General features: G+C 36.3%; 1 protein-coding gene across 2 annotated transcripts in view; it reads left to right on the top strand.

The window, feature by feature from the left end:
* TBC1D5 (TBC1 domain family member 5) overlaps positions 1–21,353 on the top strand; it is a 311,060-nt gene that overhangs the window by 171,113 nt on the left and 118,594 nt on the right. For both annotated transcript variants that reach the window (XM_050891710.1, XM_050891711.1), the window contains exons 11-14: positions 4,704–4,792; positions 6,291–6,341; positions 6,430–6,499; positions 11,887–12,059. In XM_050891710.1, the coding sequence (XP_050747667.1) occupies positions 4,704–4,792; positions 6,291–6,341; positions 6,430–6,499; positions 11,887–12,059 (383 nt within the window). The remainder of the gene's footprint in view (positions 1–4,703; positions 4,793–6,290; positions 6,342–6,429; positions 6,500–11,886; positions 12,060–21,353) is intronic.

Consider the following 21,353-nt stretch of genomic DNA (forward strand, 5'->3'; position numbering starts at 1 on the left):
AAGGTTTTGAAGTGATATAAGCTTGATACTAAATTAATATAGCAGGACCAGTATGCAGAGTATCAACGTAAGTATATTTGTATTTGTTTCTTCAGGCTATTAACTGTAGGGTGAGTAGGGACTGACAAACTGAGGGATACTCTGTGTGCCTGGACAAAGGATAAACTGTAGAGCAGCAAACTTCAGGTAGAAAGAAAATTTTTCATGACAAAAATACAGAGGTTCAGTAAATGTGAAGATTTTTATAAGACACAGTATGCTTTCAGGCATGGTCTGTGACCACCCTGTCCTCAAGCCAGGAAATTAGTGGTGTTCCTTGAAAAAAATGATGCATGAGTGGAAGGAACAGTTACTTCTGAAGAACTGTCTTACAGATTATATAAAAAATCAAATATGTAGTTATCAAACATGAAATCTCTATCAGCTGGTTACTTCTCATGTTTGACAGACTGTAAGCAAGGAATAGTCTTCCATGAGAACAAGAAAAAATGAGATTTGTAAGCTGTATTTTGAAGGGCACTGCTAAAGAAAACACTTCAGCAGTGTTCAGCCTCCCCTTTCTAGTGAATATAGGCTAGAGTACTGATGATGGGAAAATGGAAGAACACATTCCAGCTAATTTAGTCTATCATTTATTGAATAAGAAGTATTATTTTACTCTTTGATATGACTTAAAAGGACTTAATTACACTCTGCTCATATTTAAAATCCTCTTGATTCCTTACCAAGAAATAATACTTTCCTACATAAGGATGGAATATTTAGCCAGATCAAATTTAAAAAAAAAAAGCCCTGAGTTTCATCACAAGCTGTTAAAGCTATTATTTTCTACTAGGTGACACCCCGTTTAACATAGACCATATTGTTAATAGTTATGGGATTTTATTGAATTAATGAGACTGTTATCATGTAGTAGAACGTCTTGCTGAGTTAATTGAAACTGCAGAGATTATATAAATGGTATTAATGAACTTTGACTGCCTGATGCCTCAGCTTTAATAAAGACTGCTTGGTGGGCTAAATGAACATAGGCAGATAAAAGAACAGGTTCAATTTTGTGAGCCTACAGGCTGTTGACAAAGAAAACTTCTTTACCTCTGTTTTCAACTGGTGTGCATCAGTAGTGCAGTAATTCCAGGAAGGGGTTGCCACAGGACTAAGCGGAGAGGTGAAGTGCAGAAAATGAAATAAGTTTGGATCATGAAAAACTGTTGATTTAATCTCTCTGAAGTGTGTTCAGTATATAACCCAAGTCTCATGGTGCTGTGCCAAGTCCACAAAATAGCAAATGATTGTGGTTTTCCCCTCCTGTTGTGGACATGTGTCACTTCTATTAGGAGCTTTTCTTTTTTCTTACCTCATTTTAAAAGAGTAGTTTTGTTTGTTTTGTTTTTTTTTTTAAATAATGCTCCTGTTAGCTTATTAGTAACAATTCTGCTTTTTTGTCCCCATGTCCCTCTCTTTTTAGATAACATTTCTTTCATGTCCATCAGTACCCTTCTCTGAATTAGCTAATAGGAAATAGAGTTTGTGGTGGTGACAGGAAATGGTTTTTTTCCTCTTTTAGCAAATACCTATGTTGCAGTCAATCTTCCTGTCCTGCTATTTTTATTGGTTCTGTTTTTACCATTGACTCAAGCTCCACTTCCCATAATAATTTCCATTACATCAAAGCCTAGCATATTTTCTTGAAAATAATGAAGGTTACCATTAATTCATCAATAACAGATCACCTCCAAGCTGCTCTCTCCACAGTGAACTGAATACAAAGCCCAAATTAAAAAGTTTGTCTTCACGTTCAGTATCCATCATGGGACTGGTCCTGTTGTTATCCATGAGAATTCCTGTCTCATTTGTATGACCACATACAAGAGCTACATTTGCTATTAGAATTATAACACTTGGCCAATAAATGAAAACTTATACTTCTGTCTGTCAGCATCTGTACAGGACCCAATGTTTCTCTTTCAAAATATTTGGAAAAAGTTATAGTTCCTTGACAGTTTGCATACTTGTAAATAAAGGGCATCTGAAGTGTACAACATTTTATTGAAACTATTACATAGCATCAGCATATAGTCTTACAAGAAGCAATCAATAATGTTTATTTAATATGCATATATGCATGAAAGTTGTCTTTGTAGTAAGGTTTGTGGTTTTTTGACCAGCATGAAGTAACATTTTATTTGATGAGGAAAAAGATATTTCTGTCCCTAGTCAAATGGAGTAGAATGTTGTGAAGCTGTATTACAGATTTTAAAGGCAGAATCCTCACTGGGATCGTTGAATTTTTAAATAGCAGCTGTAAATATAAAATCTAAAGAGAATAGTATATTGTACTTAAGAATATGTAAAAATTACTCTTAGCATTCTTCTGTAAGACTGGTGCCAAAATTCTGGTCCTAGTTACACTGAAAAGAAATAGTGACAATTAAGCTAAATCACTAGGCTAACTACTGTTCGCTCATGATTTGATTGCCCTTAGAAAAGCCAATATAATTTTGAAATGCATTGATTCACTTTTCATTGTAGAAATGCTATACTTCTGGTTTTCTTTCTAAACCATAGACTGTATTATGAAATCAATATTTTGTTGTAGCTGGGAAGTGTCATAAAATTATCTGAGCTCTGTCAACTTATTTATTAACACTAAAGAGTTTTAGTAAACTGCAGCATTGAAAAAATATGTGTATGCATATTACACTGGTGGCTTTTCTTGCCAAGCTAAAAATCTCTAAACATTTGAAGTACTCTTGTAACTGATAGATCAGAGATATCTTTTTGAAATCCTGATATTTCATCATCTGTTTGTTTTGTTTTTGTTGTATGTGGGCAGCCGCATTATGATTCTACTTTATTATAAATTTGATATATTATTATGTTGGAAGAATGTATGATGTGCTTTTATCTCTTATAACTAATTCTTATTTTATGTCCTCTTCCTTTTTCTTCAGCTTAGATGTTTACAGCTTAGGTGGTAGTTTTATTAGATAGTCAAGTTTTTGGCATTTCCATTTCTCTTATTTCATGTTAGTATATCAGGAGGAATAAAAGATTAGATGTGGAACTGTTAATTAACCAAGGGCTGTGAGTATGTATGAAAGTACAATCCAGGTTATCTACAGTTATTTAAATATTTTTGCCACTTACATTTGTTGTCTAATCCTGGACCTATCTCCGTGTCTCTCCCATTCCTTTCCCTCTTGGTATGACCATAAGACTTTCAGAAATCTAAAGTTGTCAGTTTGTAATCTAACCCATATTGTTGTGTTTGGTTTATTGTTGTATATTGGGTTTAATCTTTTTTTTTTTTCCTAACTGATTTTCTATTTAGCCTTCATCATTTAGCCGAAGTAGTCCCTAAAGGTTCAGAAATAGGAAGGGAAAGAAAATGTCCAAAATTCAGGAGTGTTGCTGTCTTTAGCTTTGCCCAGTCAACTGACTGCTATTGCTGCAACCATACTGTTCAGGCTATAAGTCATCTCAGTCCTGAAGAAATTAAATTTCCTAGGATTTCAGTTGATAGCACACAGAGAAATTTCCAAACCTTTTTTTTTCCTTCAACACTGCTAGGTATTGGAATTTCCTCTTACGAACAGATAAGATTCACTAACATGCATCCAAGCACACTCAAAATAGATAATGATCTAGAGAGGGCTTCCATATCTACCTCCCTGCTCAGTTTGGACCACTTAAGGAAAATCCCCATTATTTCCAATAAAAGTTAAAGGTTTTTAGTAGTTAATGGATCTGTTTGATACATATGAAGCTGATAAGCTAACTCACCAATACTGAATACTCCTCAAATGCTACATGGAATATCAACTGATATACCAGCAAAGCAGCAGGGTAGTTGCACAGGCCTGTAACTCTTTCATTGCTCACATCTGTCCATCACTGAAGGGGCCGGAAAAGCAAGTGGAGAGGCTTTCTAGCTTGGAACTGCAAGCATAAAAGTAGAAAAGCTCCTGTCTGGAGACCTGTCATCTGACTCCTAACAGCAGCCTGAAATGCTTATGAGCTTGATGGGCCAGCCGCAGGGCTCTTTCTGCCAACAGGATAGACAAGATGGTCTTTCTGGCACCCGTGTCTGCCCAGAGCACTCACCTGGAGTTGGGACTGAGGCTCAACTTGGTGAAGTAGTTGCACCTTTGAACTGGAGCACGGCTGGCAGCACACTCTTCCTCCTACAGCCGGGCAAGGACTCCACCCAGAGCGAGACCCAGCAGCAGTAGCCTGGGCACCTGGCACCAAGCCCCAGCTGTAGTTGGTGGTTTTGGGCTGAGGTCAGGAGCTCCCTGCCCTTGGAGTGATCCCTGTGTCCAGAGGCAGCCAGACAGGTCTCAACCCTTCATCCTACATCCCTTCCATCCCCAAAGGGCTCTTTTGTATGGCTGTCTATGTTTATGAACATAGATCTTGGAGTAAACTGCCAGGTGCAGGGTTGCCTACCATTGCCAATTTGTTGTCTGTTGTCTTAGAAAAAGGCAGAATAACTTGCTTCTGTATATTATAGAAGAATAAACACTTGGATTTAATCAGAATTTAAGATAAAAGCCATTGATTATGAAACCGTTCTGTTAAGAATGGAAATGTTCATGCTTTTAGTTAGTCTGCACCTAATATTGCTGGCTGCCTGATGCATTAGGAACTATTATATGACTGGAAAATCTTACTATACTTTTGCTTCCTTTTATGTTTAGGGTATGCATGAGCTTTTAGCTCCCATTGTCTTTATCCTGCATTGTGACCACCAAGCTTTTTCACATGCCAGTGAAGCTGCACAACCAAGGCAAGCATTGTGTTTTATTTGTATAGTATTAAAAATCCGCTTTCTTAAAAAAATAAATGTTGGCCGGACTAGAACTGATAAATATGTGTTCCTTAATTCTTTCTTTATAATTGATAAATTGATACCAGAAATTGTTGCATCCTCATGCTTTGATGGGAATGTCCTTATTTCATCTTCCCTGCTACAGCTTCTGAAAGGGGGATTAGAAGTGTAGACATTGGCCCATTCACAGATAATAGCTGGCGAAAAAAGGGGAGACAAGAAACCTAAGGAAAACCTTAATCAAAAACCTTACATACCTACCTACCGTTTCACCTCGTTCTTATTGCTAGAAATGGTTTCGTTTTTGTCATTGCAGAGAGGAGGCAGGTTAGAGAACTACAGTCATAGAACGGACATATTACCAACTCTCTTTCCTCATATCTTAAAAGAGAAAAAAAATCAATGTAGACAAATTGTTGTGATTGATATTTCTTTCATCACCTGCAATGTTGTACCTTCAATATCTAACTATCCTTTCACTTGGTAGTAACATTAAGTTTAGCTATTGATTCTCCATTTCACTCAAACTGTGTGTGTGTGTGCATGTAATGATACACATATGTATACAATATTACATCACACATGATTGTCTGACAACCAAATTCAGATGCTTTTTTCCTTGCCCTATATGTAAAACCTTTTTTTTAAAAAAAAAAAAAGAAACTAGTTGCCTTCTTGTATCACTTGTAAGATTTAGGTCATTTCTTTCCATCTGTCTTTTTGCACTCTGCTTTGGAGTCCAGCAGTGAATAAAAGCCAATTTAATTACATGTACTATATAATATAACCTCTGTTAGCACCCCTCAACGTGATTGTCCAAAGACAGTTAAGCATAAGGACAGAGATTATTTACAAGCGTGTGTTTTTATTCAATGTCTGTCCTTAGATATCCTGAAATTACCTAGAAGATGCTCTTCAGTGCTAAGTAACTTAAAATAACCCTGTGTTATGCACAGCATTCTGTTCCATCCCCACTGAAAAAGCAGAGCTAAGCAGCAAAGTAGATGGAAAAGAGGTGCTGTCACTGATTAATTGCTGTTAAAGTACAATAAAAATACAGGCTATTAAAACAAAATAAATTAATGTTTTGATACTGCATATTTGACCAGTAACCGTATTTTTTTTGTTTGGGACAAACAGTGATAGATTGTGCAGCAATCAATTATTCTAGATCAAGCATATTCAAATAATACATTGTGACATTCAGTAATTTGTTGTTTGGAATAATTAGATGGTTACTTCATTGTAGTGCAGACAAGGCAGCTAATTTGGTTTTGATCTTTATAAAAAGGAAAGACTTCATTTGTTCAATGGAGTTGCTCTTTTTAATTAAAAAGGCTAGTTTTCTCATTTGCACTTTATATGAAAGTTGGCTTATAAATACATAATAGTACATGCAGAACACTGACCAAAAATAAACATTCACGTTTGGATTGTTCACTGTTGCCTTTTTCAGCGAGGAAATGAAAGTTCTTTTGAATCCTGAATATCTGGAACATGATGCCTAGTAAGTTTTAACAACTTCCTTTACATTTAATTTGCTCTTATTTGTAATACATTATTTAACACCAAGTTTCTGGGTTTTTCCCCTTCAGTGCAATGTTCACACGTCTTATGAAAACTGCAGAACATTGGTTTTCAACTTTTGAACATGACAGTCAAAAGGTAAATATTGCTCTAAAATGTATTTATTGTATTTTTAAGCAAATGTGATTTTTAATATGACTGAAGTAATTTGAACCTAATAAGGCATCTTCTCTTCAACAACTTGCTTAAAGCAGGCTCAACCACGTTTACATTCTTTAGAGGTTCTTCAGCATTTGGTTGTAAGCACTTGTGGACAGTCTTCCAGTTCAGAGTTCCTATCTGTTGAAAGATCACTTGGTAATCAAAAGCCAAATGTGCAAACACAGATTCTCCTATGTATGAGTGATGTTCTTGTGTAGCATTCGAAAGAATGCCTGTCATAGGCACATCTATGTGCCCAAAACCTGTGCAAACGTCATGTTAAATAAATGCACATAGGCAGTGTTTAACATATTGAGGGTTGAATTGTTTTCAGCTGTTTACAATATAAACAATTTGCTGTGAAAGCAAAACTTTAATCATAGATGGTCCGTCAAAGGTCAGGGTGCATCTTTCCCTGACTTCATTACTCTATTTCCTTACTTTTTTTCTTCTTGACCTCAGGGTACTCAAACAGAGGGAGTGTTTATGCCCTCCGATCTCCTGTGTAGCTATATAGACACCATTGTATTTAGTATGTTGCTTCTTTTCATAAAAAGCTTTTTTGGTGTTTTGAGTTTAGTTCTACAGAACTCTTCTTTGCAGGGACCTTCTAGGGACCGTCTAGTCCTTGCCTGTAATCATTTTTCGTGCATGGCATGAGGGACAATTCCCTCAGTCAATTGCTCAAGATTTCCTTTGAATACTTTTTTCCTGTCGCTTTCCTTGTTTACATTTCTCTCTTTTTTTTAATTCTGAAAAATTATTTGTGTGATGGAGTGTATGTAGAAGGCTCTAGCAAAACATAGCCATATTACAGGTATTGCTAAGACTTTCAGTGTATTATATCCTAAAAGAGTTGTCCTCCAAACTTAGTTCCAGCTTGATTCACTTCATTTTTTCACATAGACCATGGTGTGAGTATCTAGACTTAACAAAAAATTAATAAGAATTTGGCTGGGTTTGGATGTCCATTTGTGTGCACCAAAACCTATATTTGCAAACTGTCATTAGGGAGTACTAGTTTGAGAGGTGGTTTTGCCTGTCTGTTGAAGAAAAAGGTGTTCACCCAAGATTCACATAAAAGCTTCTATTTTCTTTAAATGTTTAAATGTATCTGTGTATATATTTATGAGACATGGAGCACTGGCATCATGGCCTAAGCTATCTACAGTTATAAATTACTATTTGGATGTGAGTTTTTACATAATTCTCAGTAATGAAGGATAAAGCATATGAGATACAAATTTTATGAACTTATTACATAGTCACTTTTATTCCAACAACAAAGCTGTGAGACATGTTTCTCTGAGTGTAGCTTTTCAGAATTCAGTGTATTCGAATGTATTTGTTCCAATTTCTGTGACAGAGGTGGTAAAGTCTGAGGTTGAATTTTATTCTGGGAAATAACTAGGTCTGCTTACAGATTTGCAGTGCTTGGGTAGAAGGTGAAAGTTTACATTGCCCTTTCCAGTCCTTTCGTGGCATAAAAAATTAACAATGCAAAGCGCATGGATTAATATCTAGTTGTTTGTTCTTGTTCTTTGCAAACATGTATAATCTTTAATAATCCTTTCTTGTACGTATGCCTTTTACAATCATGACTTTGAGGGTTAGCTACATAATAAAGTCTGAATCTTCACAAAGGAAGCAATGAAAGCATGTGCTCTGAGAGACATGTTACATTTTATAGCCTCTAACAGTTGGTTCCATTACTCCCAATTGCCATTAGAGGAGCTTCTCCAGCTACTCCATTCCCTAGTGGTTAATGAGAGAAATCTGTCCACAGTTTATACTTGTACTATGTCCTAGCCTCTCTTTACTGCTGTAGCATTTGTTTCCTAAATGCATGATGATATAAATTGTATTAGTATCGACTGCCAGCCATTCCAGTTCGTGTTGTGGTAGGTAATGTTTTGTGGCAGGATTTGGTGATTCTGTTCCTAATACTTGACCTAAATTTTTCAGCTGCATTTCACTGGTATACGTATTTAAACTGTTCTTAGAGGTGAATCTGATGCTATCCTGTAAACAGTATAGTACATTTCTGAACCGTCCTTCTTTTTGTCTTTTTATTATGAACTGCATCCCTTTGGGATTGATCATTTATATTTCATGTTAGCAGTAGATGACTAAACCCATGCGCTCAAATTTTTCCCAAGACTTAGAAGCTCACAAAAAGGAAACGGGTGTTTTGTCTTATGTGGCAACTTAATATATAGTACGTATGGGCAGGGGCACAGTATCATGTTGTCCACTTGGGTTCTGTGCTTTAGGCACAGGCACTGTGAGTCATTTCTAATTAAACATTTTGGCGGCTTGGTTGTATTAGTTTATTTGAGCATCTTTCTGTTTGGGCTGTTTCTTTCACACCAGCTGATGTGATTTTTTGGAGCAATTTCAACTGACTAAATGTATTATCATTTTCTCAACCAAATTGCATGAGAGGAGACAACAGACATATCATATGCACTTTAGTCATCCACTGAGCTTCTTGGTGGAGTGCGCCAAATCAAGAGGCATGGACAGTCAGGGCATTGATTATTGATTGCAACTGCTGTCCCCACAGATTCTGTCATGCTTTGAAGATTTCTGTTAATGGGGTTAATTTCTGAGATGCTGATGAACTGCATTTTGATGGATACAATTTACTTATCTCATGCTTTTAAAAATGGCAAGCCAGCATATATTATTTGATGCACTTAGCCATGTTGATAGTCAGTCAGTCTGACAGTCAGCAATGTGTCAGTGCTGCATTATGCCAAGGTGCACAAATGCTGCAAGTGACAAATAACTCCAGTTTTGGCACTCCTCTGTAAGAGGAAGCTTGCATTAGTTTTGATATTCAGAATCTTTTGACACTTGAGTCAGTATTTAAGAGTCTGTCTTCTAATTTTGTAAAGATGGCTTTAAACCCACAGACAACTAATGATGTAAAGGCTAATCTGGGTAACTAGGTAGTCTTCTCACATTACAAGTTCAAATAAGTAGAAAGACTCTAACGTTGAGATTTCTATACAAGAATCTATGCCTATAATCGAGAAAAGCTTAAAAATACAGATCTTTTGAGTCATCAGAGTTATGAGTGCATGCAGTGGTCAAGCTGAAGTTAAACTCAACTTGAATAAACCAGAATAAAGTTCATACCCTAGGTGCGTGCCAGCTGATGGAACATGCACAGTCTATGAATGTGTAGAGTTACAGACTTTTATGATTAGTTTCAAAGATAAATTGATATGTTCATGCAAAAAATTACTATTGACTGGCATTTAACGTTAAGGCAATGTTATCATATCATATTTTAAGAGTGGTTTTCTGTATAGATTAGAAGGAGATTAGTGGATACCCTTTTTCAGCATTTTGCATTCTAGCATGTGACCAAGAAAATAATAAAAGGGGTCTGAAACAACAATAGGAAATAACCATACAATCAAGAAACAAAAATCAGGGTAAAAAGAAGGCTGCCCAATTTGGTAATAAAGAAGTTAATAGAAAATTTAAAAAGGCGGTAGGAGAAATATCCTTTCCTAACATACCTGCAGCTGTGAAGAACTTTAGTATTTAAGTTAGCTACATTTCTTACTAGCTCCTAAGATGCTAGCTAGATGTTTTATTTTAAATTTCTGTTTGGTGGAACAGAAAAGATTGTGAATGAAAGGATGCCATTTCAGTGAGCTTTATTTGACAGTCTGAGGGAGCTTTTGTCAAGCGATTTGCTAGGGCATCTTAAATGAATATGTCTTGGTACCACAACAGCATGGCAAAACCACCGCACTGTAATAGACAGATCAGTCCCTTTGCTGCAATTGCCATAGCAAAGCAACAATTAAGCAGATTTTAAGATACAATTTATAATCAATCAGATCCTTAAATAGAAACATTTTACTTGAAATCACTGCTCAGCATTATACCATATTTTCTGCAGTACAGAAATGGAATAATTAAGAAAAAATATTTCAAGCACAGGAGATCAGCATAAAAAATAGGATTTTTGGTAGAAATTATTAAATGTTCGCTGCCCACTTGAATGTTAAACCATGTTGTAAATGATTGTGAAATATGGGTACTTCTCTTCATTCCTCTTAAAATGCTGATACAGAGAGAATGGGGTTGAAGAGGGAATAGAACCATAGGAAACAATCTTGGGCATAGTTTATACAACAAAAAAACCCTTTCTTTGTTATTGAATGTTAAAAATAATGTGCTTTTCACTGTATTGAACCAAGTGAATTTGTCTTTCAACAGTTTAAGCTGTAATGAAGTCTTCTGAAACTATTAACCCTTTGACCTTGATAATGCTTCTCTATCAACATACTGAGCAAAAGGGTAGAAAAACAGTAACTATCTTCTAAAGTGAAGCTTTCAAGTCAGAGAGCCATGATGACAGATTGCAACAAAGTCATTGCAAAATCTTCTCTTCTTACTGTTCCAATTTTCCCTCTTTTATAACTTTAACATTGTTCCTGACAGCTTAATTCTCCATTTCCCTTTCCCCAGTCTTTCTCTTGATAGGTTTGACTTGTTCTTTTTTACTTCTCATCCTCCTTTTTACATGTTTCCTAACTAGTACGGTTCATTACTTGCTGCATTTCTTTGTAGCATTCTGTCTCTTTTTCAATAATACTTCACTCTTTTGCAAGAAGAGCAAATTTAAAGTGGTGTCAGGTTAAAAGATGCTAATGCTCCAGTAGTTTTCTTCCTCTGTTTTCACTTGGCGTGTGTCACGTTTTCTAGGTCATGACATAGTTTGCACAACCTTTAGGTCCAACCAGCTACCTTCTAACTGTCAGGTTCATCTCATGGTTCTATTTCATTTTAAAAGTTTTCTGATGCTTTATCAAAGTTGTGTAGATTTTGAGGTACAGCCACCAGATTTTCTGAACAAGGGAAGCCTGTTTAGAAAGGATTGTTTGAAAATAAGTTATTTCCTATTTGGTATGCAATTTATTGTCCTCTGAGGGCATATATTCTCTACTAAGTTACCATTCATCTGCTTTGCTCTGGACTGACTCAGACTGCTGATACTCAAGCTAAAATAAAGCTGTCAACACTTTGTCAGAGCATGAAAAGTAAAGCACGCACGTAAAAATTGACGTGCAGAACGAGGGGATGAACCTTGGCACGCTTGGGAAGGGGAATCCCACAATACCTTCCACAGAAGTGGATACTTGAGATTCCTCTTTTGCTGGAAAAGAAACATGTTATTAATATTTTTATGTTTATTTGGAATCCAGTGATTACAACAAAACAAATCTCTTGTAGACAGTCCCTTTAGACGATAAGGCTTCATGGGATGTTCTTTTTTTTCCCGTTTTCTGTGTCTGCAGGAGAAAGATGTGATGATTACACCTATGCCATTTGCAAGGCCACAGGACTTAGGCCCATCTATTGCTATTGTAGCGAAGGTAAACCAAATTCAGGATCATCTGCTGAAGAAACATGATATTGAGCTGTACATGCATCTGAACCGACTGGAAATTGCTCCACAGATTTATGGACTGTGAGTGTTTGCAGAGCATTATTTAATTTAATTCCTTCTATTTTTATTTCATTATATTAGGACTTTTTTTTCCTTAAATTTAGGATTAGAGGCATGGGGCTAAAAAGTACTGCTTATCTCTTAGAACTTACTCAGTTGGCAGCATTACAGTAAATGACACCCCACTGTTGTATTTGTGCCAGTGGCATTCCCAGTGCAGATAAAGTCCTTTCAGCTACATGTTGGAGAACTTGACAAAGACTCCCAGTGCAGTGATGAAGTACATACTGACTCGAGTACATAGTCTACCTGTGGTTTTCCTATGAGAAGAAATGGGATAATAAGACACAAAGAAGGGAGGAAGGGGAAAATTATTAGCACTGAATGGTTTATTTATTTAATTTTATCACCAGTTCAGTATCAGTGAACTTTCCCCTATTGCAATAATGGGGTTTTGGATACTGGTAATACAGGTGTGGTGGGGCATATTAAAAGTTAAGGCATGGAGATAATAAAGTGTCTGTATGCGGAGTCAGCCCAGGTAGTCCTTTTTCCATAAAGCTGGCTCAGATCCATTCAGCTGGTTGTGTAGTGTGTGCCCCTGTTCCAGGGGGGCTTATTGGGCCAGGTGCAACTTTGGATGTGGCCTTGTCCACATGTTTGCACAGCATTGCATCCAAACCAGTTATGGCTGCTATAGTCAGTCTGGGTCAATACAGAGCGTGCAACTTGGATGAACCATGAGTAACTGTGAATTGACTGTGGTTTTGAGGAAGAATTTTACCTTCGTCGTCTGGAATTCTAGACATTTGATGCATTTTGATCATTCCTTAAAGAGTTGGCAAGCTATATGTGCAGTTGCAGTGACAGAAAAATGACACTTTTAATTTTTTTTTACTTTTTGCAATGATTTAAAATAAGGTTGGCTTTGCCTTAAATGAAAAAAAAAAGGTTTCATTTATAGGTGTGAATTTCCAAATGTAATTGTGAATTACATTTAACAACTCAATAGAAAATGTAGAAAGGGAGGAGAGAGTTGACTGTGTAAATGTCAGGCCATAACTGCAATTAACTTAACATTAAAGTCTAATCTGATGTTATAGTAAAATGGAAAAATGCTGAGACATAGTATACCCTCAAGAGAAGAGCTGAACTAAGAATAAGTAGTAGTCCCAGACTTACAAATAGCATATCTTAGGAAGATAAATGTAATTCGAAAAAACTTATTTAAATAGTTTTGATAGGAATGGGTTACAGGGAGAGGAAGAATAAGCCAAGTAAATTCAAGGTATTAAAAGTATGAAGAGGACAGATTGTCCTATTACAATATTTTTTGCATAGTGTACAGTTGTGTATTTTCTTAATATCTTCACTAGTCTGAAAGAGAAAGCAAGCATCCTTAATAAACTTCAGGGGCAGTAATGAATAAGTAGGCAGTATAAATATCAAGGAAAACAAAAAGACAGTGTTTCTTTTTTATGAAGGGTTATGAAAACACACAGAAAATAAAATAAGATAAACCTCAGAAATTTGCAAACAGATATTCTGGGGCAAAAATAATTTGTACTGTAGGTATTCACTTCAGTATAAGATTTTGCCTTTCAGTAAGAGAAATAATTGAAAGAAAAAATTAGACTTTAGCTCAAAACATAACATTATAATAACAGAAGAATGGTGCAGTCTGGTGTGGCATAAATAGAACTGAATCTGAATAAAGAAATTTACAGTTAAGGGAATGAATTATGAGAGAGAGCTTCAGGCTGACTATCAGGAAAACCTTACTAACAGGGAGCTGTTAGGCTGTAAAATAATATATCAAAATTAACAAAGGAAAAACCATCGGAATATTTTAAAGACAGGCTTTGAAAAGCTCTCAGAAATGGATAGTATCATAGAGAATGAGTCTGCATTGGCAGAAGAGGAAAGTAGGTTGCCTGTGAGGTCATATCCTTCTCTGATTTCTGATTTAATATAGAGGACAGGAGAAAAAGAAAGGGAAAGGAACATGACTGTGTTGTATTATTCTCACCTTTAATGATGTCTGAACTTTTCAGAATAGTAATTTCCAGTAGTGAGCCAGTTGACAGTCTCAGATGCTGGATCTTTTCCTGTATTTAACATTTCTTGAACTAGAAACAGCATTTCTTAAACATAATAGGTTATTAATAATTGCTAAACCTAACCCAAGTGCAGAATTCATGTGAGCTTTTTGTTGAAGTTTATTGTTTTGCTGAAGTTTGTTGGATTTGCCAACAATAAATATTCATCTGTCAGCCTTGATATCACTCAAGAAATATACAAATGGTAGAAGGAAGACTGGGAACTTCCCTCTAAAGATATTATGGCGTTCCTGGTGAAAAGTATCAACACGAAAGTCTTGTATTTAGTGGCAGTCTGCCCTAGCCTGAACAAGTTATACAGTTTAGGTATTTAAAATGGAGTATTTTATACTTTGCATCCTTCTATAACCTTCTGGGGCAAAGTAGAAACAATTCTTCCTTACTCTTTGTGTTTTCATAGAGTTGATTTCAACCTTTCATGTTTACAAATAGTCCTTTTATTTTTCAAACACTAGGGAGATTTGTTCTGCTGGGAGGTCAGGTACCCTGGTCTGTTGTACATTTCCATGTTCAGAAACTGTCCTTTAAAATCAAATGCGGTTACGTACTTCCTGAAATTGTGCTCGCCTGCTTACAAGACCAACTTTAACAGGCATTTCAGTACGTGTGGTACGACTCATTAATTTTGGTTGCTGTGCAGTAGTGCAAAGGTTGTATGCTGGTTTTGTGGAAAAGTATGCTCATTATAGTGTTTATCATATCAGTGTGAAACATCTTTATTTTTTCTTCATCAGTTAGTCCTCTGCAAACCTTGGTGTCGTTAGCGTCAGCCTGGTATGCTAGGCTGCATGCTGGGAGGTGCCGCCAGTTTAAAGAAATTTTTTCTCTGGGTAGTTCACATTTTGTGAAGTTTTAGCTCAAGGGAGTGGATTTCTTTATCTTCTGGAGGGCATCAGTGAACAGACTTCGCATTACCTGGCTATCTCATTTCATTGCTGATCAGAAAGAGAACCCTGTTAGGTATAGCAAGGTATACTAGGGTCCTGCCTATGCCATAGTTCTGTGCTCTGGTCATTCAAGTTGGTGTCATATACAGTAGCAGCCTTAGCACAGGAATTTCTGTAGCTGGAAATTTTGTGAGACCGCACATTCATTCACTTGCAGTCAGCTGCTGCGTATCCCGGTGGTAATTATTCAGCTGCTATTAATATCAGCCGAAATGGAACCAGCAATACAGAGATAAAGGCTTTGTGCCTTATCATTCTTCAGTCTTCTTTATTTGCCATGTCTCTAGCTTGTTTTTAGACCCTAAGATAATGTTTTGCAGAATAACATTGTTTCACGTTCCTGGTAGCACTGTGAATTGCATACAGTCTAAGCAAGCTATAATAATTATCTAATCATATCTAATTTTGTACTTTGTAAAGTAAGGCACAAGAATGGTTTGAAAATAAAATGGAATTGATTACATTAACAGTTCAGTGACATGCTTCCTGATAATAAACTTTTCTCTAAATAAAAATAAAAAAGTGCTAAGATTGAACAAAAAGATTGGATACTCTGAAGGGTTGACAGATTGAATATTCAGTTTAATTGTAAAATTAGATGAGTTAACAATGATTAATGTCCTAGATTAAATGGTATTCTAGTGTTAATTTCTTTGACCCTTACATCTAATTCATGTTAAAGTACAAAATAATTATTGCAAAACCATTCTGCAGTTTCTGCAGTGGCGAATGTTTGCAGTGGCAAATTAAGCAGGGTGTGCTCTCAGCTTGAGAAAGGACAAGGGTTGAGGAAAGTCTTCATATATCTGTATTTTAGGACATTTTCTCCCATTTGTAGTAATTTGTACTAGAGGACTTCTTTTACATTTCATTGAAAAGATGAATCAATTGGAAAAGTCCCACATAATATCATTATTACTACTTTATTTTATGTACTGAGGGTTTCAAAGTGAATTATATTGCATCAAATGAAATTCTCATAGAACTGCATGCAATAAGTACAGCCAGATCATGTAAATATATATGATACGGTTGTATAGAAATAATGCACACAAAGATAATGATGAGGCATAAGCGTAAAAAGCTTTATTTAAGAACAAAAATTAACTGTTGGCATAAACTCACTAGCTTCTGCATCATAACACTGATGGCAGTATTATATTGGTTAAGCAAACTCTTTCTAAGCACATATCCAACAGACAATAAAGCGCATGCAGAAGTGAGTGTAAATATTTCATGATGGCTTAATCTCAGTACAAAAAAGGCCTTCTTAGAACGTTCAGTGCCGATGACTTTGCCTCCCGCTGCCACTCTGCTTTATGATGATCAATCAGATAGACATACTGCCTACTGCTGTTTGAGGTGCAGTTTCAGCCCTTTAGGCTGATACCACAATTGTACTTCAGGAAGAAGCCTATCTCAGGAAGCAAACTAAAAAAAAAAGAAGAGAAGGATGCAAACTAAGTTACAGGGTAACTAGGTGCAAGTGTAGATTTGAAGATAGCATTAGAAAGGTTATGTTACAGCAAAGTCAACAGCAGATGTGCTGCTCCACTATTACTATTATTAGTTGCTTTGCTATGAGCACTGCTGTGGGGCATCCACCTGTTTTAGTTTCTCTCCCATGCCATTATGGTACCAGGCAGTATTCTTTTTCATAACCATATTGGTCTCTGGAGGGAGAATTTAAAGGATTTTACCTGTGCAGTAAAGGAACATAAATCATATTCATTGTATCCAGGAAAAAAAAAAAAATCCCACTAGTCATCAGAATAAGAAATCTTCATGATCTGCAGAAAAAGTAGATCAAAGATGAGTCTTGCTAAGGAGAACTTTACAGATCATCCAGGATGCCTGGGTTTATTTTGGATTCTCACACTTCACCAAAAAAAATGAGAGAGATAATATATGGCATGGTCCAAACCAATTACAGTTCCTCTGTAGTTTTTAATCCAGAGTCATCAATTAATTGGACAGCAATTACAATGAAAGCAACTTTGAGCTATTGTGCATGTAGTACGTGAACCACCAAAATCTGGCCTTGCTATTAAAATAAATGAGTATTCTAGCAATGGCTAAGACTAAGCAAATACAAAGTCTTTCTGAACAAAGTAATAATTCTCATTTGAATGTCCAGGACCAAATTAATCCTGAATTTAGTAACTGGTATCGCTGTTGATTTCCAGTAATTATTTTCTGTTTGACTTAAACAAAGCATTACATATAAAGCAGATTTTAATAGAATATAAATCCTAGCTTGTCTGTCAGTAGAGGCCTTGTTAAGGATTTAATGCCACATGAACAAGCCTTTCTAAGAAAGGTTACCGTCCACTGTTGGTCCCACAAATTAAGAAGAGATACAGTCTACTGGATTTTTAGATAAAGCTTTTGGGGGCTGACTGAGACATCTGAAGACTTTACTACAAATTCTATCTTGCATAGTGAAGAAAGTACTGTAAGAAGAAACCTGTAAGTTCAAAATTAGGTGACAAAAGAAAACACATCTGAAGCTAATTTAGAAAGCTACAATATATTTTGATGGAGAGAGGGATTGCCTCACCTGCTGTTGACATACCAGTTGTATTGCGATGGTTTACTAACTCAAAGGCTTTGCTATGTGCAAATAAATGTGGAAAATTCTTGAAGCATCACGGTAGGTACCTTACTTTCAGGCAGCAAGCAAATCCTACTTAACTCTAGAAGCTGCTTTTCTTCTGTTTTGAAGTGAGGCTACTCACCCTTTTGTGTTCTTAAATGATAGATATCTGTTGCTCATTGTTGAGTTTCTCCAAAAAGCTTTCTGGTTTGTTGATTGAAAAAATGTATATGTCATTTTGTGCTACTTCTTGTTGTGTACTAGGTTGAAAATTATAGTATGATGAACTTCTGATTTTACCCTTTTTCCCACCTGTCACAAATAGTATTTTAGTCTTACCTTAGACTTAAGATTTTAACATATACATAATGTAAAAGCCCACTCTATAAACAGAATGAAGGATTGGTTGAGGTGTCAAAAGTGTTCATCTGAGTTTTACTCTCCTGCCGCATAATTATGTGCTGAGATGATAATGAGTAGTACTGGATGGCTGTGAGGATGGAATGCAGATTTGTCATTATGTTGCTCCTTGATGCAGGTGATGTGCTTCCCATATGAAGTGCAGGGAATTATCTTTATCTGGGAAAGAAACAAGCAAGAAAGCTTCCATTTTGACTTTTGTCACATACCCTTAAAAAAAAACCATCTGGTGGCATTAAACATAAGTAGGCTTAGAGACCAGTGGATTTGAATAGAATAAATATCTTCTGAAACCTGTGATGAATTTAGCAGGAATATATACAGGTGTTTGAAAGGCTGTCTGTCTTTTTTTTTTCTTTTACTTTTGTAGTCAATAGCTATTGACTATAAAAGCTGAACAATGAATGGAGAAGTTCTACTCTAGTAAGGAATTTAAGGTGCCATGTATCAAGTATTTACTTCTCCTTTGCTTTCTTTATACTTACATCACATCAGCTGTTCAGGTTAACCAGTACTGTTTAATTTAGTGCATCATTTTGTTTCTTTCAATGACACAGAACTTAGTCAAGTAACTGTTGCAGAAGGCAGTTATCTCAGCATATGCCTAAAAAATGAAACTGTGCTAACATGCCCATGTTAACATGATGTTAGTAGGCAAAATACAGCACTATGGACTTAAGCACTTGCTAGGAACCAAAGCATTTCCCGTAGAATCCAGGCCTGTGGATAATTCATGTTTTGGTTAACCAGTGCTTCATCCTCACTGCTTATTCTTACCTGGTCTGTCTGAATCAAGTTAGTATGAGCATGCAAACATATGTTACTAGCACGCCGTTTATTTTCCTGCGAAGACATACCTTTAGAGATGATAATAAAGTAATGAAGAGAACCATGTGCACCATCCAGCAGGGAAAGATCATCCTGTCATGAGTCCTTAAGATAAAAGCCAATACCCGAAGATAGTCTGAAGACTAATACAGACAGAAGGCCGCCCTCAGAATCTTTTGGTTCTTTTGCATCATCCCGATGCACATAAAAAAGAGTCACCCAAAGAGGAGCCTCTGCTAGAACACAAAGAGGAGCCTCAACAAGAGCAATGGCAAGAGATAGTAAACACAATTTAGTGACTAAATTGTAAAATATAAAAGTTATACTGTTGTCTTTAAACACAACTGGGTTCAACTGGGTAGTGCAGATAAGAGAATTTTGTTTGAAATCTTTGAACAAATGAGCATGAAATACTTAAATGCACAAAGTAGGCCTGTTGGAAGCACAGGAGTTAGATTTCATAAAAAACTCAAAGTTTTTAATATTTTGTTGTTATTCCATGCCAGAACAAACTAGGCCATTTTGGATTTTCATGGGTGGGGAGAAAAATGATGGGGAATTGCATTCGAGAAAAAAACAATAGTGAACTGCCTTAAGGGGTGGGCTGTCAGCTTCAGGGATAGCACAGTCTTCAGTCTGAGTCTCCATAGGCCTAGGAGGACATGTTAATCATCTAGCTCTTCAGGGTCATTTTCATCTGCGTCCTTAGTTTTAGCAGAAAATTATATCCTGAAACTACAATTCATCCCTAATGCAAATGTTGTTGAAAATTAGTGAAATAGTAACTCTGTAGGAATATGGCCAGTCTGCATTTTCTCTAGAGGCGTCTGGTTGCCCAGTGGCATGCAGTTAATCTGGAAAATGAAAGGTAGTAACAGTGTCAGCATTGGGAAGAATGCTTCCTTTTTGCTTTTTCTCCCCACAAAAGTAATAGTTCCCCAGGTAGTCAAGTCAGTCTGCCACTTGTTTCCACTTCAGATACTGAGCGTAGTTCTTGGATAGCCATTTCTACCCCTATGGACAGTGCTCTCTCCCCCTTCAGTCTAACTAAATGTTACAGACTGAGGTGAGGGCTTTGGGGGGGAGGGGAGGAATTCTGCAGACAACCTATGTAATTCAGATTATATGTTCTGAGTCTTCTCTGACAGTTGTTTTATTGGGAGTTCTTGAGTTGGATAAATGCATGGCAGCGTTGGGAGTGTGTGCAACAGGAAAAGGTCCTGCCCTGAAAATAATACAACTGACTGTCCTAACTTTTAAAATGGATGTGCTGGATAGTAGTTCTCCATGACCTTGTGAACCTCTTTCCAACATCTTGCTAGAGTTGTAGAAGCTTCATCAATAAAAAAAAATCTCGTTCCAAATAGGTGCATGCCTTGAGTATCTTTTCTGGTTCTGATGTGGTTTTGAGCGAGAATTTTTAAAAGTATCCTATGAAATATTAAAGCAAGCCAGCCGTATCCGAAGAATAAAATCCATTAACACAGGTCACAGGAATAGGTTGCTCAAGAGTAGTGCTGTTAATTAGGGTGCACAGTTTTGTGTAACTTTTGCATATTTTATGAATTCACGATATTTTAGTCTAGGTAAAGAATGAGAAATTATGTTTGAGAAACATTTCTAAAAATAGAGTTATTTTACCAAACTAATACTGTAAAAATAATGAGAATATTTCATTACTCCTCATACCGAATGTAATAGCATGAGGCCCTAAAGGGTTAAGTTATATACCTTAGCATGAAGGCCCCACACATTTTGGCAAGAAGAGAAAATCTGTGCACAACACTGCAAAATAGAATTGCCTAGTGAAAAAGAACAAAAGCAGACAAGAGTAGGAGCTGGTTTCAAATACGTGTTTTGAAATCAATGAATGAGTCACACTTGAATTTTTACAGAAAGCCAAGGGTGCTGCTCTTGTATTTTCCTCCTCTGAAAACATTCTTAACGTACCATTTGCAGCTTGATATCGACTGCCATTGATGACTTCCTTGAATTTCCAGATAGCACTGTTTATAAGGAAAGAAGGCAGTGGATGCACCTAGACCTTGTTATTCAGTATTGAATGCATTGACAACAGGACAATAATTCTTCCCAGATTTCAGAGAAGCAAAACGGTATCACCCAATATAACATCAGCTTGGGAAGTCCACAAGAGGGCATCTCTTTTCATAAACCTTTACATTGTTATCTGTAATTTTTAATGATCTGCTTTTCTTTACTTCTTATCACCTTATTTGAAATTAGGACCATGTTAGCATGCTTTCTCTGATTACCTTTGTATAAATTTTCTTGTCCTTGAAGTCTGAAAAAGTGTCCAATACACTGATCTTTGAATGTCACACAAGCAATATATTTTATTTTGCTCTTGGTATTGAGAAAGGGGAGAAAGAAAAGAACTTTCCTA

This window comes from Gymnogyps californianus, chromosome 2 (assembly GCF_018139145.2).
Source record: "Gymnogyps californianus isolate 813 chromosome 2, ASM1813914v2, whole genome shotgun sequence".
Lineage (NCBI taxonomy): Eukaryota > Metazoa > Chordata > Aves > Accipitriformes > Cathartidae > Gymnogyps > Gymnogyps californianus.